The following is a 25,276-nucleotide window of genomic DNA, read 5'->3' as shown; positions in this document are numbered from 1 at the left end:
TTCTAATAGATAACTATAGTCCTATACCTGATATAAACTAATTCCAAATATTGGTTGATTTACTGCTAGTTAATAAACACAATGCAAATACAGTACAAATTTTAAATTCAGCAGGAATTGAAAAACGCCAATTCGGGCTTCCATACATCACGTGCTTCGCAATGTTTTCGATCATCTGATTGGCTGCTGCAGTCTCGGCAGTGTTTTTAATCTGTGGAACAGGGAAGTGAAAGTTAGCTGCAGTGCGTCGTTCATTGTTGATCAGTGTAATCATTACACTGACACCTCATTAGTTACAATAACTCATGAACAGCTGGTGCTACTTTACTCTTTCTTGGTTAGCTAAACGCGGCCGTACCGACTTCCTGTTTGACTTTGGCGGAAAAAAACTGTCCCATTGAGGTGATAAATAAGAAGATGACTGAAGGTAATGGCAAGGCGGTTTACTGGATCATTGCCTCGACTTTCATAGTAAATTTAGCTCAAACTTTAGCAGCTGGGGAGCCTCATGTCGTGTTTATCCTGGCTGATGACTTCGGCTGGTACGATATCGGCTACCACGGCTCCGAGATCAGGACGCCAAACCTGGACAAGCTATCGGCCGGAGGAGTTCGCCTGGAGAACTACTATGTGCAGCCTCTGTGCACCCCCTCCAGGAACCAGCTCATGACCGGGAGGTATCAGGTGAGAACATAGACTGGATATAAAGATAGTTGAAATACAGACGATATTTCTTAATGACCAATAAGCCAACCAGTCCTGAGCTGACCTTATTTCTTCATTTCTCTGACACAAGTTACAGTGTAACCGAATAATCCTTTTAAGAGGTTTTATGTGAATATGCTCCAAAATCACTGAAATGAGTACAAACCAATGACTGTAGACTGTTTTCTACAGTCATTGGTACAAACGCATACAGGGGAACAAAATAATGAATCTATTCCAATATTTTAGAATTATTATTTTCACTTTATTCAACCAGTTGGAAAATATCACATTACTTTCTTAGTAGGCTTAAAATAAATAAAAGAGGGGTATCTATAAATGTATATAGAGTCAGGTAATAAGGATTTGGACAGTGACACAATTTTTTTTTTTATTTTGTGCACAGTGAAGCATATTTACTGACTTTATGCAAGATAATGCCATGTTACTGAATAGAGGAGCAAAAGCTTCTGGAGGGGTCAAATCAACAATCTGCTTCCCTAAAAAGACAGAATACAGTGGCCAAGTTGGCAACACCCAAAGGTCTGAAAAAATAAAAAACCCACAAAAAATGACTAAAGTGGAGGGTGACAGAATCTCTCCTTGGTTATGAAGAATAAAACCTAGCCAAGTCAATAACACTGATGAAGACAGATGTGTCATTGTCAAAGTCCCAGTCTGGAGACAGCTTCATGAATGTAAATGCATAGGGTTTACAAAAACGGGCAAATGACTGGTTAGACTCAAGATTAGAGTTTGCCAGAAAGCATCTAAAGATAAGGAAAAGAAGCGTATGTCGCCTGATCTCAGCCCAACGGGGCATGATTTTCAGTTTTTAGCTACTGAAGACAGAGACATCATAACTGAAGGTAGCTGCATCAAAGGCATAGTAGATGGTTGATAACAAAGCATCTCAAGGGAGAACTCTCATCAGGGAACCCCAAGCAGCCTAAGACCTGTTGCAGCGCAGCTAACAGAGGAGTTAAAGTCAACTCCTCTAAAGGAAGCTTTTAAGCCTAATCTTAAAGTAGAGAGGCCGTCTGTCTCCTGAATCCTAACTGGGAGCTGGTTCCACAGAAGGAGGGGCTGAAAGCTTAAGGCTCAGCCTCCCATTCTACTTTTAATTATCAGAGATACCACAAACCAGCAGTCTGAGAGCAAAGAGCTCTATTTGGGTGATATGGTACTATAAGGTGTTTAAGATAAGACGTGGCCTGATTATTCAAGACCTGTATGTGAGCAGATGGATTTAGAATTGAATTCTGAATTTAACAGGGAGCCAGTAAAAAGAAGCCAATGTGGGAGAAATCGCCTCTTTCTTTCTAGTCCCTGTCAGGACTCTTGCTTCAGCATTTTTGGATTAACTGAAGGCTCTTTATTGAGTTTTTATGACAGCCTGATTATAACGAATTATAATAGTTCACCCAAGAAGTAACAAATTCATGAACTTCAGCATCACTCAGCATCACTCTTAGATGGATGTTTTAATTTTAGAGAATATAGCGCAACTTAAAGAAAGCAGTCCTACATATTTGTTCAATATGGACATTGGAGGACAAATCCTGATCAAAATCGACTCCAGGATTCCTCACAGTGTTACTGGAGGCCAAGGTAATGCCGTCCAGAGTAAGTATCTGGTTAGATAACATGTCTCTAAGATTTTTAGAGTTTTATCTGCAGCAGGAAATTAGAGGTCATCCAGGTCTTTATGTCTTTAACACATACATTGTTGTGTCATCTTCATGGATCGATAATTTAATGAACAGATGATCGATTCTGTGGACAGAATCGAGATCAGGATGTGGGAGCCGGAATTCTGGCTAGGTTGTAGGTCACTCAGTGAAATGCAACTCAATTTACAGATTTAAGTAATGTGTTTTTTTTGTTTTTTTTGTTGTTGTTTTTTTTCTGTTTTTTTTGGTTGATACTGTTTCTCTCCTTTAAATTGAAACTACCATAATAATTAGAAACGTGTGATTTCTTTGTAAGTGAGCAAACTTACAAATTCAGCAGGGGATGAGATAATTATTTCCCCCACTGTAAACTTTAATGCAACCAGATGTGTTTTTTTTAACCGCAGGAGTCATTCCCTGCTGGCCTTCATAAAGGCTTAAGCTTCACATCCACCCACAGCAAAAGCGGAAAGATCACCAAAGAATTTACATTCAGTAGCATGAAGGATCACTGATGGCAGCCATTGTGATTCCAGCTAGCTAGCGAGCTAACACTTTTATGTCCGATGTTAACGTCACATGTTTCGTGGCATTATTTGGTGTTTATGCATGTTAAATTGTATTTCCTGTAAGGAACAATCCCCATTATTATAACCAACACTCCTAAACAATAGTTATTTTTTTTTCTTCATGTAAATCAAATGTGAAATTTGGTTAAGCCAATCACAGAGGACCCTTCACTGCATGATGAGAACAGTCTTCCTACAGGCTCTACTTTGGATTTGTAAACTTTATTTTAATGGAGTCTTTCTAGGGAAGTACGTATAATTATAGATGTTGATGGAAAGGAGAACAACAAGACAAAGTCAGGACATTTATTTTGAAACTTCTGTTTGAGTCATCGCCACCACAAAGGCTGTTGTTTTCCTCTTTTCTGTTTTTAAACGATTTTGTTCCCTTTTTACTAAATTGCAGATTTCTTCTTAACTGTCTGTGTTTGTCTTTAAACTTCAGATCCACACCGGTATGCAGCACCAGATCATCTGGCCCTGCCAGCCGTACTGCGTTCCTTTGGATGAGAAACTGCTGCCTCAGCTCATGAAGGAGGCGGGGTATGCCACACACATGGTCGGCAAGTGGCACCTGGGCATGTACAAGAAGGACTGCCTGCCCACACGCCGTGGCTTTGACACGTACCTTGGTTTGTATAATGTGGAAGAAACACTTCACGGAGCACATTTTGCATGAATGCTACTCAGTAACAGCTCATGTGTTTATCTTTGTATAAAATCATGCACATAATAAGTGACGATTACCTTAGTTACACATCACCTTCATGATACATTTGAATCTTTTGCATTTGAGCTAAAAATAGAAGATCGTGTGTTAAAAGTGAAGTTACCCAACAGTTAATGCAATGTTTTTGTTCACCCCAATCATTCATGCTGACACCTTAGATGCTAAGGCCACATGCTAAAAACTGAAGAGGGCTTAGATGAAGATGTTTGATCAGCGACTGTCTTCACTGAAGGGGACACTGTTAAGTGAATAAATCCAGTTCTAAACATGAGGAGGACAAAAACACCGTTTGGACTAGAGCATAGCGCCTTAAGGGAGGACTGTTTTTACGAAGGTTTAGCCAAGTTGTTTTTTGGGGGTTTTTTTTGCATAATTTTGTTGACAAATCAACACGTATACCTCTGCTGAGGAAACTATTTCCTAACCGCTTGCTGCATTGCTCGCTGTGTGTCATTGCCAAAGTCTGCAATTTCTTCACATGTGAAATGAGCTCCTCAGTAGCTGACCACAACTACAGCATTTTTATTGTAGCCTTTGTTTATCCCAGTAAAAGTCAAATTGAGAATTTAAGTCTTTTTGTTTTTTAAAGAGTGACATAAATTAAAAAACTGCGACTATTAAAAATGCTTCCCTATACTCCTGGTCCGGAGTTCGAACAGTATTATAGACATTTTGCATTATTTTAAAATAATATTATGTATTTAATGATATTTTTTTTTAATTTTTGAGCACATACAGTACTTTTCACATCTATATTTAAAGCCTAACAAAACTAGTGTCATTATTTATCTGGCATCTTGATCGTAGTCTCATAGATCATGTCCGTCTGTTCTCAAACTACCCAATATACACACATGTGTTAATCAATCTGAATGACACGTACTATATAAACTGCCAGTACCAGAATTATCAGTATTTATGTGGCTTTTGGGAATCATTTTTGTCACATTTAGATCTTTAGGAATGATAAAAATTCTGTGTCGTAGCCGACCTCAAAACAAACGGCGACATTAGGTGTAAATTTTGCTAAACAGTTTTTAATGCAGTAGAACTTAAGAGGTCACTGCAATGTGTTGTCACTCATATCTGTAATTGTGATGCTAATAGTGTCTGTAATGGACAGTGAATATGTAGCTTACAGAGAAGAAGAATAAATATGTATATTTAATATTCATTTGTTTTTTGCCATCTCACTATATAAAGTGATATAATGAACATATAAAGAATAACAGGATAAATTACCATACATGACTGTGCTTTCATTGTTTTTAAAGCTGTTTTTAATGTATTGATTATCCGCTGTGTGCCACAGGTTACCTGACAGGTGGTGAGGATTACTTCACTCACTTCCGCTGTTATCAAAGCCCCTCGCTGAACCTGAGCCGCTGTGCGTTGGACCTTAGAGATGGGGAAGAGGTCGCCACAGGATACAAAGGGGTCTATTCCACTGAGCTGCTGAGCCAGAGGGCCATCAGCATCATTGAGAGACACAACTCTCAAAAGGTGACACACAACATCTCATCACATACATTAACTGTGAAACTGCTAGCCTAACCAAATCTTAGATTTAACCTTAGTTATCTTAATCATAATCCTAGATTTAAAATGTGTAGAAGGTTATCAGCTCAGACATCAGATGATGTATGCTGGCACTAATGTTACGCTTGATTTTTAAATGCAGATTTTTTTTCTTTATTTATTTTAATCTCATCCAAGAATTATCTTTATTGTTTTATTGTTTCTTTAAGCTTTTTTAGCTCAGCCTCTCATTTGGAGTAATATCACAACTGTGGTTTTTTGTTTTGTTTTTTTTTTTGTTTTGTTTTTTGGTGGGGGGGACATTTAACGTCTGTAATGACAACAGTGTGAATGTTCTGTCCCCGTTTCCCTCTATCTTTCAGCCACTCTTCATGTATGTGGCGCTGCAGGCGGTCCATGCACCCCTGCAGGTGCCAGAGCGCTACGTGACTCCCTACAGTTTTATCACAGACACCAATCGCAGGCTCTACGCCGGCATGGTGTCAGCTATGGATGAGGCGGTGGGCAACATCACCCTGGCTTTACAGAAAGAGGGACTCTGGAACAATACGGTCCTTGTGTTCTCAACTGGTATGAGTTTAATTATTAGTTGTTGTTTTTTAAACTGAGATGCTAGATAAACCACCATTTGTTTTACAGTTGTTTTTTTAGAAATAAATGCATTATATAGCTGAGCACTAATTAGAGCTGTGTCTCAGTGCCTTTTATCTCTTCATGTAATCCCAAAATTGACTCCATGATGTTGAAATCAGTCTCCACGAGCTGAAAGAGATCTCAAATATCCAAGATTTATTTATTTTAAGTTGGCTTGGCTGACAGCTGTTTTTCTGCGGATGCCCACTAGAGGGCGGTGTTTTGCTATGTTTGTTCAAACGTCACTGCCGGCTGACAGAAGTAAGGAAAACTTTTCTTAGCTCATGTCTTCGTGTAGAGCTCTACAGGCAACTCACTGAGAAAAAGACAAAGGAAAAACATCTAATAAACCTTTGATGAAGAACGTAATGTGGCCAAGACGGGCCATAAACCACATCATTTAAACCTGTGCCTGCTCGCAGGTTTCCACACGTGGAACATCTAATGATTTGCATCTGAAGTAGGTAACTACGTTTGAGGGTTATTTTTAGGGGGTTTAGTGTTTTTAAAGGGTAATTAGAAGACAGGAACAATGCTGTGAAAGTAAAGTGTGAGCGTTTTTATGCCTGTGGTGGGCTACGGTAGGTGGCCTGTTTCATTGTTCCTTTACACATTTGGCTCGCTGTGATTCTGAGGATTGAGCCAACCATATGCTGGGCAGACACTGACTCTGCTGATTTAAAGCAGTGGAAAAACTCAGAGTACTTCCTGCTTCTGTGTAAATGTGGTGCAGAGCTTATGTAATCTGTGATTTGACCAGATAAATGTTTAACTATAACTTACTGAAAGAAGGCTTATCAGTTGTTTGGTTAGTCGCATTTCCAGCTCACACTTTGAATTCATCCTGGTCAAGCTGTTATCACTGACTCACATGTTCTAAGCTTAACAGGACAGAATTGGCAGAATTTGGTTTGGTTGGACTTTGAGTTTCCTTTATGATGACATTTTCTGTAAACTGACAGCCTCACTGGGAATTTACTGTAAGCAAATGAGCAAGGAGGATGAAGGGAACTTTTGGGGGAGCTGGGAAAGACAGAGTTGGCCTGTAGAGAGGCGAAGCAGCTTGAAAAGACATTAAGAAGCAGACGGTCTTTTCCAAAAACCGTTCGGGAATCGACACAGACTACTTCCTGGACTTGGATGACACTTTGCCTGTGAAAGGGGAGCCTTGCCTGGATGTGACTGGTCAAGTGTATTTATACTGGATCGGCTTATTGGGATGATGACAGTCTAACCGCCTGTGTGTGCACTTGTGTAATGGTTGGATATTTTATAGGTGTATTTGTCAGACAGTGAGACAGCAACGGCGTGTTGGTTTAATGTCTCAGCTGATCACTTGTTTTTAGCAATAGCAGCCCTGGGGAGTGCACTGACAGCTGCTTCATTGGTTGTTCAAACCGAAATCCTTGAATTTTTACAGTCATGTTACAGAGTACATGAATCCCTAATGGCTTTAATGATGCTTTGACTTTATCTCAGCACCACATGAAGTTTCCCAATAACTGCTGATCACTGGACTTTATGCAGTTCTATTAAAAAACAAAACAAAAATCATAGATCTGCAGTGAAATCCAGAGAAGATTGTTCTTCACATGATTGTATGTCACACATCTGAAATTGACAACAACAAAATAAAACCCTGTGTAGCCCCCATAGCAAATTGGCACGTTAAATTGTGTCAGCTGTGAAACTTTGTAATGTTGCAGCTTATTGATGCTGTCCATTTGCTATAAGGTTAAAGGCTACAGTTGGTGCTACAGTCACAGTTGACCTTATTGGCATACAGTGATCAATGATTCAGCTCACTTTAATTAGGTAACATAAAGTGGAAGGATATCAGCTGACTGGATAAAATTTTATCAGGTGATAGGAGTTTCCTGTTTCTTTTTTGCCTTTAAAAAAGAAGAAGAAAGAAAACTTCTTTATGCCTTTGCTTAAAGAGTATTTGACTCATCAAAACCTGAGCACATATCGCTTAGATGGGTTTTCCACCTTTAAATTCATTTTCATGGTTTCCCACATGTCTGCTGGAAATATAAAATGTTTGGCTGATGTACAATCAACATTCAGAAACCAAATTTCCACAGAGTGACACTGGAACCTGAACATATATGAAATCCAGACTCTGGGAAATTTTGAACATTGTTTCAGTACCTACAAATGATCTTCATACCTTTTGCCCCTGTGGTTGTTTCAGATAATGGAGGTCAAACGCTGTCTGGTGGCAGCAACTGGCCTCTGCGAGGGAGGAAGTGGTCACTATGGGAAGGAGGAATCCGAGGAGTTGGATTTGTTGCCAGCCCGTTACTGAAACAGCCGGGTACCGTGAACCGTGAGCTCATCCACATCTCCGACTGGCTGCCTACACTTGTTGGCCTGGCAGGAGGAAGCACCACAGGCACGAAGCCGCTGGACGGCTTCGATGTGTGGAACGCGATCAGGTGAGCTGGGCCGTTTTTTACTGTCAAGATCTGTCACAGGACTTGAGGGGGAAGTTGGCTGTAGCCTGGAGGGTTTTTGTGAGTGATACCAGCTCTTAAGTTTGACAGCTTGCCCTCTCTTTGTGCCCCTTTCAGACCCTCCCCCACCCCTGCCCCATACTCGCACTCTCCAGCTACCTCTGTCTTCTTCTCGTAGGAGCCCCTGCTTCTTCAATAAGCCCTTTGTTGCTGTGGCATTGAGAGCTCAAAGAGAAGGAAATTGCATCAGTCATTCTCACACAAATCTGTAGTCCGTCCATCCCTCTGTTCTGCCCCCCCCCAGCTTCGCTTCAGACTAAAAATTAAGCCGTCCTCCTGTTAGATCAGCTAATTTGTTTTGCTGCAAATCCTTTTATGTCAGGACATGCCTGAGATGATGCAATTCTGTTAAATGTAATATATTCAATTACACGTCTGGATGACCTCTTGTGTTTTGGAGAACTTTGCAAAGAAGCTATTAGTAAATCGATAAGTCACACGGAGCAGCTTGCAGACCACAGATGTGCTTTCCATGTGAGGCGAGCTGTCACTGTGTCCCATTTGACTGACACATTATATTTGTAAACTAAATGCGGACACAGTGAAAGAGGTGAAATTGAGGGCTACAGCAGAGCCCCGGCAGAAAATCGAGGCTTAGCCAGGACCGCAAACTACTACTCGCAGCCTCCACTTGACTCGATTGGCCGTTGCGTGTCAGCTGACCACCAGCTGCTGGCACGGCCGTGTGAGCAGCACTGCAGGGCACAAAACGCTGCTTTCATTGTGTTTTAATTGGACGTCCCAGTTGCAGAAAACAGCAGCCCCGACAGCACAGCCTGGGAAACGTAAACCAAACGAAGGCCCAGAACAGAGAAGCACCCAGTGAGAGAGTGAGAGTTATTTCAGTTGTGTTATCAGTCAGTGTGGTCAGAGAAAGTGGTGCGTTTTCTCTGTGGTGGAGTGCGGTCAGCGCATATGACCGCCTGGTGAGCAACAGCCAGCTGCTTCAGATTTACAGATCCCGGTGGGTTTCACAGCACATGAGTCAGACAGCGTGGCGTGTTGGTTGTGTGTTCTCTTATTGAAGTGCAACACTGCTTTTATCTTACAGCAAAGGGTTTGCCTCACCCAGACTGGAGCTGCTGCACAACATCGACCCTCTGTATAATGACATTGCTCCATGTAAGTTCACATTTCTTTTTTCCACTTTAACGCTCTTGGAAATCTTTTTTTCAGTTTGTCTGATAATTTTCTCAATTAATGCAAACTGCTGATTTCACAGAATGTCCATTGTTAAAGTCAATTATGCCTTTCCCTAAAGGTAGAGTAAGTAATTTTTTTAAGGTTATTTAATAGAAAAATAGAAGATTATACTGGAAATATGGATTAATTAGTGTGTAATAATGTCTTCAACAAGCTGATACATTGTCATGAACTTAGAATGAATCCATTGAAAATACATGAGAGCGGGTGCTGCTTTGAGGAAGCTGCTAAACAGCTACATATGTATGTATGATGTCATAAATATCAGATAGCCCTGATATGATCAACTTGGAAACACTGTTTCGACTGTGAGAACAGAAGCTCCACCTACCTGTTGTTTATTAAAGCTTTGGTTTATGAGGGTGCAGCTAATCACAATAGTGTTGGTTTAAAGGACTGGTGGGATGACCCCACTAGTGGGGAATGACCACAGAAGAAAATCTTGAGTGAAGCTAAATTGAATGTATATGATTCATATGAAAAAAAATAAAAAGTATAAACTGACCATCACTGCTTATTCAGTTCAGTGTCTCCAGGTAGGTGGCGTCTATCCCAGCTGTCATAGCGTGAGAGGCAGGGTACACCCTGGACTGGTCGCCAGTCCATCAAAGGGCTAACACATCGTATAATTGTGTCTTTGGGCTGTAGGAGAGAATACCCTGAGACAGGCAAACCCCACAGAGAAAGGTCCCAGCTGACCAGTGGATGTGATTATTTTGAGCTCTTAATTATTCAAAACTATTTTGGTAGAGCTAACGAAAAAAGACACAGATCTAGAAATGAGCTTCCAAAGAACCATGTAACTCTTTATAATACAATAATTATGTTAAATTATTTTCTTTTCTGCACAGTGCAGATAATTAAAACGTTATGCAGATTAATTAGATTCACTTGCATTTAAAACAGTAATTAAGAGAAGTGATGGGCCCTGTGACGAACTGGTGACAGGTCTGGGGCGTACCCAACCTCTTGCCCTATAACAGCTAGAGTATAGGTTGCTCCCCAGCGACCCTGAATAGAATAAGCAGTAGGGAATGTAGATGGATGGCTGACCTGTTATTGCAATAAATGTGACAGGTAATCATGATATGGATTTTAGCTGATCTTAAGCAGTGCTGCTGTAAATCAGTCTGCTCGTCCTGTGCAGGGTCATGGGTATCTGGAGTGTACTCACATTGGGTCAAAGGTGGACTGCAGGCTGCCTGGCAGGTCATCTGTTTATCACACACTGCAGGCAGTTTAGTGTCACGACTAAGCCTAACCTGCATGCTTGTGTTCTGAGGGATGAAACTCACACAGGCAAGCTTAAACACTCTTAGTCATAATTCACATGCCAGTGAAGGCTTAAGATGATGAAAACCTCATGCACTGACCTCCTCCTCTGTGTGCTTGCAGTGTAGGATATGTTCTCCTTTTCTTACTAACGGTGTAATTCTGCTGTGTTTTCTCATTAAGCCTGTATGAAAGGATCATTGTTTGAGCTTAGACCTTAGAATAGAGTCTTATATAACATTTGAATAGACCAAAAAGAGTGTTTGAAATTGTTGTTAGGTTTGTAAAGAGTGTTTGGAATCTTAGTTAAAATTAGCTGAATCCAGAGAATTTTATCAGTTTTTTTTCACTCACTGTTTCGTATATAACAAGATATTTTGTTTTCTTCTGAGGAATGCTGATAACACGGGGGTGAAACTCTAATCATTCACTGTTGACACTGTAATCAGTCGCCAGGGAGGAAATCTGAGAAAGCTGATGTTAGAGGGCAGGGCGGGTGTTCGCTCTTTAACCTCTGATTGTAGGGAGGTTTTACAGGAAATCTGCTATGGGACTGCTTTTTTCTTTTTTGGACTCATCCTTGTCTAAACCACTTAATATTTAGTGGACCAAACCGCTTCCATCTCTGGGGAGGTAGCAGGGCAGTTATCTGGGGCCATGCTTTCTGACTTTTGGGGCGGATACTACACCTCAGTTACACATTTAAAATAGCAGAGGTCCAAGGGGACTAAAATGGTAAAAAAAAAAAAATCCTGCTTATATAGCACCTTTTTAACCTTGGTGGTTTTTCCAAAGTGCTCTAAAGTGTTTCTCCTACAGCATTTTTTTTAAAGCAGCAGAGACCTACAAGGTGCCGTCCTGCCATAGGGAGCAACTTTGGGTTTAGTTTCTTGCCCAAGGACACGCAGACGTGTGGAGGAACGGCAATGTGAGCCACTAACCTTGCTATTAGTGGACAGCACACTCTACCAACTCAGCCTTGGTTGCTCTCTGTTTTTTTTTTTTTGCAAACTTTTTTGGGACTGAAAAGCTTCACAGATGTACCACACAGATATTAATATGTTGATCAAACATATGTGAAACAGTAGTCTTATGTATTAGGGGCTTTTCAAAATATTATCTGGATTTCTTTAAACAGCAGTCCTTTAGAGTTTGTACAAGTCGCGCTCCTTCCTGAGTCCATATTCAACAATGAACGGCAGCCTGCTTTAATATGACATTTTCAGTGTTTGACGTCAATCCGTATTTCAAGTCAGCTAAGCACTGCACAGATCTGGGTTTAATTTCAGGTTTAAGGGCAACATTTGGTGTTCACTGGTGGGGGATCATGTTCACATATCTACATTAGCGACTCTCTGGTGGGTGGGTTGGACCAGGCCTCAGTGCTCACCAGTGAGTCCCTGTTTGTTCCGTTCTCTGTCAAGATGATGCAAGTGCGGCAATAATGTTGAGTTGTGGGCCCCAGGGAGGCCAATCCATGACTGGTGTGTGTGTGCATGTGTATTTCCAGGTATGCTTTTACTGTATTGCCAGTATATCTGCTATCAATGTCACGCTGAAAAGAAGCCATTGTGAATCAGGTACTTTTGAGATGGTATTGCACAGTGGATGAAAATCTGACGGTACTTTTCTTCCTTCGAAAGTCCTTCATTTTTCTTCCTAAAAACCACTGAATGAAATGCAGCCCAAAACCATGAAAGAGCCTCAACCATGTGTAACAGATGAGTGTATAAACTCACAGGCCTCTACTGTCGACGTCTACTGACTGAAATTAGAATTCATGATCCCATAAGACCCGTTGGCACTGATTTTCAGTCCAGTTCTTGTGTGTTTGGCATCCCCAGCCTTCTCTCTCTGCTTGCCTTCCTTAAGAATGGCTTTTTGACAACCATCTTTCCATTGAGACCATTTCTGATAAGGCTTCAGTGAACAGTAGATGGGTGAATTGAAGACAGATGCTTTGCTCTGGTCCTGTGTTAGGTCTCTGTATGATTTTTTTTTTTTTTTTTTTTTTTTTTTTTTAATTCTTATTTCTTAAAACTGTGTACAGCAGATGAACACTATCTGAAAGTCATGTCCATAAAGCCTAATTCTTATAATTTTGTCCTACTTGTCTTTTCCTCAAATTGTTTTAAAGGGATACTGCACACCATGCCAAGGTTTGGCAGGTTTTTCAGTTGATGCCTGTCAAACTGTTTGATCTTTGGCATTTTTCTTAGATTCAACTTAAGTAGTGAAAGCAAACTGTTTTTGTGACAGGCTGACAGTAACAGAGTGCTGAAAGAGCCAATTAAAAATTGGTTCTTTGCTACATTGTCTGTTGCATGTTCATACAATACTGATTTATTCCTCAAGTTAGATGTCTTTTTCATCCTTGACTGATAGGTCAGTGTTAGGTGGCTTAATGAAGAAACATTTCATCCCTCAGTACACAAGCATGCAGGTTAGGCTTAGTCGTGACACTAAACTGCCTGCAGTGTGTTTCTAAAACGGCAATGTACAGGATTAGACTGAAAATGAGTTAAAAAGCAGACAATGTCCTAAGAAAACTTTGAAAGACCTTCTGAAAGTTTGGAGAACTTTTGCTCAAGATAACTATCAAGGACCAAATTAGGTCCTTGGAAGCAAAATATAAAGAAATAAAGGATGGCCCAGGACTTTTACAAAGTACAGTATGTTCTGTCTTTAATGATGTGTAGTAGACATCAAAAATGAGGAAGAAAACAAAACAATATTAGCATCCATCAGCAGTCCTTTAGGGGCAACCGTGGGCTCACATTAACTGGTTGCTGATCTGTTTGGTGGGCTGTTTATTGCTGAGCAGGGAGTATACTTTGAGTTTATCAGGGCCTCTTGTACTGAACTAGAGTAACAAAACTTTAAAGTTGCTGATTGTCAAACCAAAACAAGGAGCTTAAAGACACAAAAACAATCATTGAAAAAATGTAATGTGAAAACTGTAATAGTTGGCTGCACCAAGCTGAGAGGAAGAAAACCAAAACCAAATACAAATATTGATAAATGAAGCTTTAACTTATTAAAATCCCTCATTCACGAGCCTGTTTGTACAGCTTCAGCCAGTGTTGCTCAAATTACCCTCAAAGTTTACTGGTGGTCATTAACATTTAAATCATTGGCTTGATAAGGGAAGCACTGCTTTACAAGCTTTCAACCTCATGTTTTATGTTTGAAAGTTTATTGTCGGCCACCGCTTTGACACCCACCCTCCCTTCCAGGCTGAAATTCTTCTCTTTTTTCCCCTTTTTCTTCTTTCCTATTATAACCCAGCCTCTCTTTGAGACCTCCCTCTCCTTTCCTTTCTCCTTCTCCTCTCCTTTTCCTTCTCCTCTTCATGCTTTTTTTTGGGGGGGGTGTCTTCTATTTAGCTCATGAAAAGACTTTTTTCCTTCATTTATTTTTTTTCACTCCTTTCAAGTCTCTTTTTCAAAATCTTCTTTGCTGTCGCTTTGTGAGTAAAAGGATTGTGGCTAAATGGGTCACAGAGGGGTCCCTGAACTTCTCACTTGCTGAGAGAACGATTCCTGGACTTGACCCAAACCTTAAATCACTCCTCAGCTCTCCCTCTAGAAACTTCTCTTGCTCACTCGGGGTCTTTTCCCACTGTTCCTCCCTCCCTCCCGTCCTCCTGTTTGTGTGTCATCCTGCTGTGGATCCAGATGAGTGCAGCCTCCTTTGTGCTGCAAAGAATGAATGTAAGAAGTGGACATGTGTACACTGCGGGCAATCTGTTGGGGTTTGAGGTCCAGTCCCTTTTTAAGAATGGAAGAAGAAGCTCATGCGCAGCATAATTAATCAAACCTGTCAATCATTAATCACCTACTTACATAACGGTGTTCACACCTGAATCTGAATACCCCACTCTTACGCAACCATGTGAGCGATGCCGATCCCTGATGAGCTGAGCAGCTTAGCTCTGCATTTGGAAGTGTTTGAGATACCCACACGTCATTCGCACAACGATCAGCGAAGAATTCATTGTCGAAGCTTTTATCATGTGGTCGCAAAAACGCTGAGATCGGAAATGTTTTAATTCCCTCACTCATGTTGCTGCGGCGGAATCGGCTCTATTAAACAAGCCCCGATGGGGAACTTTGGCTTTGTGTGGGTGTGGATTTCTCTTTATGTGAAGAATGTTGAGGACATGCTTGTTTTTGACAGCGTTAGGAGGCTGAAATGACTTGCAAATCTGTCTAACCAGGACCATATTGTTGGGGTCAACAGAGGTATGAACCTGAGAATACTCTCAAGGCCAGATCTCCTGTGTCTGAAGGTGCGGAGATGTGTACTCGCTTCTGGGAGACATTTTCCGTAAGGGTTAGAAATACTCAGTGTTGGGCAAGTTACTTTGAAAAAGTAATTAATTATAGTTACTAGTTACTTCTTCAAAAAAGTAACTGAGTTACAAGAGTCTAAAAGTAATTAATTACTTGAAAAGTAACTCTTGCGTTACTTTAAAAAAAAAAAAGTTTAACCCTCTGGGCTCCAGGGTATAATTGGCCATTTTTGACTACTTTTGATGTTTCCTCTACATTTCACCTTTAAAAACTATTTATTTGCCTTGTTTGGTATCATGCTTTTCAGCACAACCTCACGTGCCTGAATTTACAGTTATGTTTTCATTTTGACATACTGTATTAACACAATTGATCTAAAATCAGACAAAAAACATAAAATCTGAGTAGAAAAAGTTATATTTTTTACTGTAACAACCACAAACATGTTTATTGAATCATATTTCATAACTTTCATAACTTTAAATGCAAATATAAATTGTCAATTTTAAAATCCTATGCACAAGTTTTGCAAACAACAAAGTTATTTGCAGCCATTTACCTTTTACCCCCTTTTTAAAAAAAAAAAAAAAAAATAACCATTTCAAACTATTTACAGAACAATCAGCTGTTCTGCATTCAATAAGATGCCACACAAATTATTTGTGCCACTCCAAAAAATAATTTCTGTCCACTATAAAGGAGAACATCACAGCCTGATACCTGCAGGTCTGATAGCAGGAGGTGTATCACTCCTTTTTCTACCTGGAGACAGCAGTCACCTCATTGTTCTGACACACAACACAAAACTATCCACAACACTACACACTAACTACACAAGACAACACATTAACTACACACTCCAAACACGCTAAACGTCACAAATCTCTCACATCTCAAAACTTGCTCTCTCTCTTTTTCTGCTGTCTTTCTCTATCTCTCTCCATCACTCCTAAAACTTCCCCCTCTTCCTAAACAACCAAATGTCATGTTGCTATATCATTTTTTTGATTGGTCGACATGGTGCATTTTTCCACCAAAACGAAAGGGCTGATTTTTGGGTTTTTTTGCTCATAAGCAGAGAGTGCTTGCTAGCGCTGTCCTCAGACAGTAAACGTGATGAAACTATTGAGGAAAAAACGCCGCGTATATATTGTTTATCATGACTCTGGTTTTACGTGGCCTATCAACACAATTTATAAACTGGTATCTATCACCTTGTTGCTTTGTCATCTTGAAGTGGTCATGTGATTGACTTACCACGACTACTTTATTCTTCCAGTCAAACAGCAGCACTCATGCGATTGTTTTGCCCCTTTAGCTCCAGGTGTTGTGCCAAAAAGTGATCGTCTGCCAGAAAGTGATTGCCGTACGCAGGTGCGCGCGCAGCTGCTTAAAGCTGTAGGGCCCAGATTACTTACAGCTACTTCCGTGCAACTGATATAAGATGCAGTAAGCTGAACACAGCTTCAACCGTCTGTTTGTTGAAAACAGTAACGCGACCGCACCACATTTTCTTGTTAGTAACAGTAACGGCGTTGTAACGATAGGAATAGTAATTAGTTAGATTACTCGTTACTGAAAAAAGTAACGCCGTTATTCCCATCACTGGAAGCTGCAGATATTTCTACACCATCAAAAGGAAGATCAGTTATTTACTTTTGCCCTATGAAACTGATAAGTGTGCTCATTGGTAACTGTGACCCTTGTTTCTGTGCCATCTTTGTGTCTGCACAACTGCACTAACGGCACATTATTCATTGTGCTTGGCAAACATGGAAGACTGGTGCTGAGTCGACCACATTACCACCGTATCTGTCAAATTCCTCCAGGCCCAAAGTTCTGTGTGTTTGCAGAAATTTATACATTTAAAAAAAACAAAACAACTTTTGTTCTTGAACAGGAGGGATTTTCATGGGGTTTGTTTATTTAAACTGTTCTATTTCACTGCAGATTTTGCAGCACAAAAGAGTCTGTTATTAGTACATTTATTTTCACACCCTTCACCTGATACCGACTGTGATTGTCAAGTATGCTGATGCCAGTCTACCTTCTCATTTGGTTTCTGAAGATATCCACAGAAGGCGCTTTGTATCCAGTGGTGGACTAATATCATCTTAATCGGCGAACTGTAGTTCTTAAGATGGATGGTTTCCTTGAATCAGCTCTGTCCTCTGTCCTCCTCTGTCTACAGGTCCTGGCAGGCAGCGCGAGTTAACTTTGGCTCAGGTGGCCAACTCCGGCTTCAATGTGTCCATTCACGCAGCCATTCGATCTTCAAAGTGGAAGCTGCTGACTGGGTACCCAGGTCAGTATCTTCTGTCACTTCTAATGTCATATTTAGTCTAAGTGGAACGTAGAATATGAAACACAGTAATGCACAGGAAGACATTCATTTCTTATCTTTATTAAAAAAAACAAACAAACAACTTAATACAATCAAACACTCCATGCCAAGTAAAAGTCCAAGGTCATAAAGTAGCAATACATGAAGTAAAGTTGGTAGTAGCAAATATTTGAATATATCTTGTGTAAAACCGTAAAGTTGTTGTTGCCAGAGCTGACAGCATGTCCTCATTGTGCAGGAGGAAAATAGTTCTCTCTTCCTTCATTTTTGAGACCCAGAGGCCATCTTTTATCTTCAGTCTGTGGTCTGGTCAATGAGCCAAAGTGCCATTAACTGTGGGCTTGCCCACTGGATACCACTTGGCCCATTACATTGTGATCACACTGTGGAAAATGTATAGTATATTATATTATATTATATTATATTGGGGGGGGGGGGTAAAAATGTATTCTGGGACTTGGAGGATTTTCTTTCTTTTTTTTTTTTTTAAATTATTGTTCTAATACCAGTACTAAGTGATCGATCTAACCAGTATGAAGCAAGTTGCCTTATGGCTCAGTCACACTAGAGTAAAAATATGGCAGCCTTGTTGCCACTAGGAAAAGCAGTGGTTGCCTGGTCATTTTTTTTTATTTATTTATTATTATTATTATTATTATTATTATTGCTGTCTGATCTTGAGTGGACCGGACCAGTGAAACTCCCCTTTCTGTCAGTAAAGAAGTTTAATTACACATTTAATCCCTGAGATATTCTAATATAAGAAAAGTGCAATTTTAGCAGTGCGTCTCAGTTTTTGCACATGATAAAATTCATCTATAATAAGTAGGGCAGGAAAAAAGAACAAACAAGCTGAACAGAAAATGGAGATGGGGTTTTCTTCCCTTCTTAACAATACTGCTAATGTCCTTTTTGTTATCCCCAGGATGTGACGTTTGGTTCCCCCGACCTGACGGCAACACCTCCGACTCAAGCTCCTCTGAGGTGGATCAGCTGAAGCCTGTCATGCTGTTTAACATTGAAAAGGATCCAGAAGAGAGAAATGAGGTGTCTGCTCAGTTCCCCAAGGTAGTCGAGCATCTCCTCTGTAGACTAGAGCACCACCAAAAAAGTGCTCAGCCCATAAACTTTCCTGACGATGACCCTAGATGTGACCCAGGCCCCACTGGAGCCTGGGGGCCCTGGGCTTAGGCGGATATTACCAATATTGTAGCATTTTGTTTACTGTGAATTACAACAGCAGGAATTTTCCTTTGTGTGGAAAGGTGACGTTTTACAACAACTTTTGTTTGTTTGTTTTTAAAAGAGAATAACAGCCAATACCAAAGAATTCAGAAAGTCAGTAACAGCAGCATCTGTGAGTCAAAACTGATTTAAGATAAGATAAGATAAGATAACCTTTATTAGTCCCACACGTGGGAAATTTGTTTTGTCACAGCAGGAAGTGGACAGTGCAAAAGTTATGAAGCAAAAATTAGAATAAAATAAAATAAGAATAAATACAGTATACAACTGTACAGAATAGAATAAAATAAAATACTATATACAGTAGAATAAAATAGAATAAAATATGCAATAAGATAAAAATAGAATAGAAGTGCTATATACAACTCAGTAAAAATACAACGATGCCAGAAAAGATTATTGCACATTTACTCTGCCTTACATAAATCTGGTTACAGCGGATTAGTTTAAATGAATCAACACCCCTAATTGTTACCCAGAAGCAAAGGCTGAGGAGGGTGGATGGCAGCAATCTTTCACTCCAGCTTATTAATCAACCAAAGATCCAGACACTTAATTCATTTGGAAGCCTAATGTTTAGCCCCAACCATCCTTGCTGGAAAACTCAAAAACCAATTTTATTTGTTGTTATCTATCATCCACCTGGGGCTTACTCAGAGATTCTTATCTGCTCTCTCAGACTTTTTATCTTAGGCTGTATCAGGTTAGGGCTGGATCAAGTGACCCTGAGTCCTCTCTTAGTTACTCTGAGGGTTTCTTTTTCACTCACCATGTGTTTATAAATCACTAGTTATTATTAATCTCTGTGTATCTTCACCAGTGAATCTTCGTCAGATCACGACCGGTTGAGGGATATAGTGCATAGTGTTGTCTCTGAGGGGAGCTACACTATACATTTGCATGTCTAGAATCTGAGCAGGAGAAACTAATTTCTTTCATATACACATCCTCTTTGACCTTTGACCCCTAGGTGTTTGACCTTCCACTGAAAGCAGCATACAGACTAGAGCAGGAAATGCTTCCTGCTGAGAGCAGGCGGCCACTGTCCGAATGTGGGCCGCGACCTTTAACCTGCCCTGCATGTTGATTGACAGCTGAGCAAAACAAACAACAATACTGCTGCTACAGAAAAACAGAGCCGTAGACCTATTTGTCATTAAGGAGTCAATGACGCTCCTGTTTTGTTTGTCACAATTCCCAGACTTGTCACCATAGAAACCAAAGCTGCAATACTGTTTGCTCTCAGCTCCTTGCTCCATGTGACATTTAACATATATCTTGCACTGTTACCCACTCAAATCTGTCCTTTAAATGTGAAGGTGGTACCAGGATATGCCAATACGTTTATGCAAAGTGGTGAGGGTTTGAACTTGTTTCAGTTTAAATGGTTTGTTTTTAAATGCACTTTTTTTTTATTCTAAAAGCAAATCAGTGGATTGATTTTTGTTTTGTAATTTAACATAAGGAAATGGATACCTTACCTTCCTTAATTTATAATTATTAATTTTTGTTCCATAAATACCAGCACCATAAAAAGTCTGTATGAAGTATATTATCTTTATTAACATGTTTCCAAATCCTGGTCGGTGCACCTAAATATGGGAGTAAAGTATATTTTAAATCACTGTAAATCTCTTTTCTATCTGTTTTAATACACTCAGTTTACTTGAATATCATCTCTTTAAAGCACACAACTGATCATAATTCAAAAGCGTTACATTGACTTTCTCAGCGTCTTCACTTGTCTGTGGTCCAAAGTAAGTCCTACTTAGTTAAACTGAATTTTGATGCTTAATTGATGAGTGGCCTTCGAGGTTTTTAGGGCAAATTTCACTAAATTATTTATTAAGTAACAGTCAGCCCAGATGGCATGCCCATGGCCCATGTCCACTGCCAATTTCTTACTTAAATTTTTAAAACCTACTCTACATTTTTGTTTTCTAAGTTATTTATTTGGTGTCTAATTCTGTCAAAGTAATCATGGTACCACATGCTAAAGTAAAATGCCATTTGTGGCAGTTAAATGGAGTTCAAACTGGGATTTTGGTAATAGCAAATACCATAGTACCACATGATTATTTTATGTTTCTGAGAAAGTGCTTCTTACTTTGCTGAGGCTGTAAATTTGTCACTTTGTCAGTTTACTCTACAATCAAAACTCTGCGTTTCAGTATGATGGGATAGTCTATTTAATTAGACGTTACTAGTGTTTGCAATTCATGTAAAACCAGGGCCTGTAAGTTTCTCAGCTCGACTGCAGACCACTTTTGCACTTCTCATACCCCGTTTGTGGTGAAGTGCCCCTCCTGACAGGCTGCTCCGTCTTCCCCTACTTGTCATTATGATCAGCGTGCCCCTGCGGTGTCACAGCTCGTCTCCTCCTCATAGTTTTCAAAGTGGTTTTGGTGTGTCTTTCGCACTTAATTCTGCACTTTGACTCAGCACCGTGAGTGTCGAGCACAGTCTTCAGCTCTGATGTGCCTCCGCTGTATCAACACTGCGATTCGCTGACTCTGATGTCACCCCACGTTGTTGTTTTTTCAGCTGCAATGACAAAGCTATGTGTGGCTCCAGAGAGATGCCCCTGAAAGATATGACAGGGTAAAGATATGATATCCCAGTGTTAGGCTCAGATGTTTTTCCAGTGAGCACATGTGGGACACACACACAAAAAGGGCTGCCACCCTTGATTCCTTTCTGGTATGTTCACAAGATGAGACTGAAGGTCTCACAGTCAAGTGGGACGAGAATTCCATACAAGATTGTGTCTGTCTGTGCCGCCTGCCTGTGAAAACAGATTAAAATCATACTGACCAGTGCAGTCAGGAATGTGTTGAACCTTGAGCCTCGAAGAGGGGAAACCCGACGGCTTATCGCACCTAATTAAAAACGGCTATGTAGATATTTTGTACCGTATGTTGGTGAGGGTCACAAAGGTGTTTGTGTGGGATATAGATGAAATTTTAAAAACTTTACATAGATAAAATGATCACATTACATCAGCAAACAGTGGACTTTGAAAAACATCACACTTAATGTAATTTAAATACACACTAACAGCTCTGTTAGGCTTTACTTAGCATTAGCACTGGGGTGCTCTCAGCTAAATGCTAGCACATTACTTTAACAAGCTAACGTTTGCTCATTAGCTTCCTGCCAATTAACTTTTGGGACCACAGTCTTGTTTTTTAAAGCTATCGGTTTACTTTTATTATGTGGCTTAAGATGCTTTTGTATTGTTCTGGTTTTATTGTATCTTTTCCTACCTCGGTCAACGAAATTTACTGACATTCAAAGAAAAATTTGTACATTAAAAGGCTGGGATCTCTGAGAGACACATCAGGTCACTGGGAGTGGTTTCACTGGAAAAGAGAGTGCTTATTCCAGATAAGTCTATTAGGAGAGATTCCAAAGAGATGTTCCAAGGTTTGTTTGTCTTTTCAATACAACAGGGGTTGGTTATTTTGCAATGCCAAGGATGATACTCAGAGGGGGACTGCTGGGGTCGTAGGAGGGTGAACAGCCAGGTGAGTTGCTGAGGTGATTATTTCAGAAGGAACTGGTCAGCTCAAGAGACAGGTAAGTAGTCCTGGTAAGAGAACTGCTCTTCAGCCACACAGGGAATACCGGGAAGCTACAACATCAGTTCGCAGGAACGCAGGGGCACAATAAATCTCAGAGACAGGCAGAGAAGCTGAGTGCTGGAGGTGGTCCTTGTATACTGGCTGCTGATGAGGCTGATTGGGTTGACAAGACTCCAACACAACCTCGGCCGAAGCACCAGAACAAAAGCAAACCAGTGCAGCACTTTCTGAATTGTTTGAAAGCACTTCATAAATAAACTTTATTACTTGCAGTACTGTGCAGTATTTCATTGGTTCAAATTGTGGCGCCTGCTGCTAGAGGAGCCAAAACTTTATCAGAAACTTTCATGCAATTTGTGATATGCTAATTATTGTTCACGTTGATTTTCTGTTGGATGTTGTTCAGATTGGATCTATGTATCCACTTTAAAAAACATGCACAATATATTCTGTAACTCCAAGCTTTGTAGTTATAAAAGTAGATACCCAGGTACAGTTCAAATATGGGCTTATAATGAATTAGAACACAGATTATGAGATTTATCCTGTTTTTAAAAGCTTAAGCTCAGCTCTTGGCTTTAAGATTTAGCAATACACTATGTGCCATTACAAATAAAAACGACTTACTGTTTACTTTTTTTCTTTCTTCCTGCATTGTCACACAGCTTAGTTTACCTTGTATTTATTTTGCAAATATACCAGAAACATTCTTACATTTTCCCACCTTTTTCCCTTATACTGTGTCCTCCCTGGAATTAACGCCTTGTCGCAGTGTATGCTAAGGAAGTACACAGTAATTTGTGGGCTGCTATTTATAGAAAAAACAAAGCCTCTAAATGTAACTTCTTAATTGCTGCTTCTCATACAGGATTTTGCACTGAACAGACTGGAGACCACGTTGAGTGTGGTGCATTTTTGCACAAACTTGTAATTCACTTGTTTTGCCTCTGTTTAGCACTTTAGGCTACCCTTCCCTCTACATGGTGTTAACAATATGCAGAGAGGTTCGAAACCTAAATAACCTAAAAATGCATTAAAATTTAAATTTACAGACACAATTGCTCAGAATGTTACTATAGAACCATTCTATGATGTAAATCCTTTCTGTAATTATTCATTATTTATCTAAAGTTCTAAACTTGTGCATTCATTGACGAAGAGTTGGTTTCCTGGTACAAAGTCACTCAGATCTTAGAGAAGCTAACCTTGTAGATCAAACTAGATAAATTAAATTTACAGATTAGAAGTTAAACTATTTCTACAGTGGATTTCTGCACTTTCAGTCTGGCTTTCAAACCAAAGGTCGGTCAGAGTAGCAGTGATCCCAAGAACTGAAAGGATAGCATCAGGGCTGTTATTATTGTCAATAACTGCAGTTGTTTAGCCAGAAACTCCATGACCGAGTCATGGGACTTCCCTTGTGTTTCCATTTTATTCCAGTTTCATTTGACTGACCAAGTAGCACAAATAGGTGGGGCACTGAGGTCCTGGCAGCAGTTGCTCCCCTCCTAGTCACAACACTCTCAAAATAGTGCATTCACACTTGTTCACTGTTGTGCAAAGTGCACACAAACATAAAAAAGTTTTTGTTTGAAACTATTGTTCTTCAAATGAACTGACTGAGCAATCTTACACTAACTCAACATATAATTCTATTGACAATGAAAAGAATAGAAGACTGGAGATGCGAGATGGTCCATTCACATGTCTGAAAATATTGCAAGTATGGCTCTCTGCTGTGTAGCCTTCAGACTGTTGGACCTTCAGTATGTGACCCTTCTGTATTGATTGATGATGTGTCTAAGACTCAGCTGTTAGCCTCCCAGACAAGGTTGAGCCTCAGATTTAGAGAGAATGTGACATGTAGCCACAGTAATACTGGGTGAATGGCTTGTCGATACAAAGTGAGTGTAATAAACGGACATTTTAATTGGGAAACAGTTCACTTTTTAGAAACATAGGGAAACAATGAACTTTCACATTTTTTAAACTTAACTGAGTTTTTACTTGTGTGACTTTTGCTTTTATGTTACAAATAAAGGTCAATGGAGTTACTCAGATGAGAAAATATGGATAAAAACCATATAAACTCTGTAGCTGTAATAGTGTCCTATATGTCTTACATAGTAAGTCATGGGAGGTCAGTTTTGGTGTTTGTTACTTTTTTATTAAATCCTCATGGAGGAGCAATTTGCAGTAAGTGAATATGCCCTTGTTCACTTTTGACTAAAGAATATCACCCACCTGCTATATCCTTTATAGGTGTTGAGTCCTTTGTTATTGGCTATTTATTGTGTCACATACAAAGCAATCCCATTCTAAAAAAATACCCTGCTTTCCACCTTTTGATTTTAATAGGGACCATAATTTACACAATGAAGATGGTGTTGTTATAAGACTTGCAATTCGAACCATAAACTCATCTGGAAAGTGTTTCATCATAAATCCAGTGAGCTGAAGGCTTGTTTTCTCTAAAGCTTTGATTATACTCTGTTGGGGACACAGGCATGGACAGCTTGAAAAAATTACAGCCAAGAAGCGATTGCTGCTATGCTTCTAAAAAGTCCACTGCCTGGAGCTCTTGCACAGTTGGTACATTGTAATGTAACGTCTCCACAGACGAGTCTTCACAGTTCTAAAAAGATTGGCAGGTAAGTCCACATGGACCCACGCTCACTGTCTGATGATGAAATTATGTCGCTGATTCCTACAGACTCACAAACACGGAAAGTATAACTGTAGACTTAGACTACTGCTGTGAATCTTTGTAGAGCCTACAGTGTAACCCACGTAGTGGCCGATGCCATCGCCAGCATTCATGCTTGTGCATGATTTTCGTTACATCCTGGTGTTTTTTCTGTGGTGCTAGCCACGATAGAAACAAATAAATTCCTGGGACTTTGTCCCTCCTGGATCCCCCACTGTTTGTTGTGGTCAGTTTTTCTTTTCATACATTCCTTCCTGT

The 25,276-nt window shown here is 40.0% G+C and overlaps 1 protein-coding gene across 2 annotated transcripts; it reads left to right on the top strand.

The window, feature by feature from the left end:
• The first annotated feature begins 209 nt into the window (after positions 1-209).
• LOC134630623 (arylsulfatase B-like) lies at positions 210-23,199 on the top strand. 2 transcript variants are annotated; one of them, XM_063478061.1, is made up of 9 exons: positions 210-684; positions 3,393-3,579; positions 4,990-5,180; positions 5,579-5,786; positions 8,047-8,290; positions 9,420-9,490; positions 17,330-17,443; positions 18,408-18,550; positions 22,180-23,199. In XM_063478061.1, exons 1-9 carry the CDS (start codon positions 418-420, stop codon positions 22,207-22,209), a joined length of 1,455 nt encoding a protein of 484 aa, XP_063334131.1. In that variant the 5' UTR covers positions 210-417; the 3' UTR covers positions 22,210-23,199. The 2 variants fall into 2 exon arrangements, with proteins under 2 accessions (XP_063334131.1, XP_063334130.1); XM_063478060.1 differs by lacking the exon at positions 22,180-23,199 and having other exon boundaries at positions 18,408-18,966.
• Positions 23,200-25,276: the final 2,077 nt, after the last annotated feature.

The sequence above is a fragment of the Pelmatolapia mariae genome, linkage group LG7 (genome assembly GCF_036321145.2).
Source record: "Pelmatolapia mariae isolate MD_Pm_ZW linkage group LG7, Pm_UMD_F_2, whole genome shotgun sequence".
Lineage (NCBI taxonomy): Eukaryota > Metazoa > Chordata > Actinopteri > Cichliformes > Cichlidae > Pelmatolapia > Pelmatolapia mariae.
The sequence above is the reverse complement of the archived record's forward strand: the minus strand, read 5'-3'. Positions and strand labels throughout refer to the sequence as shown.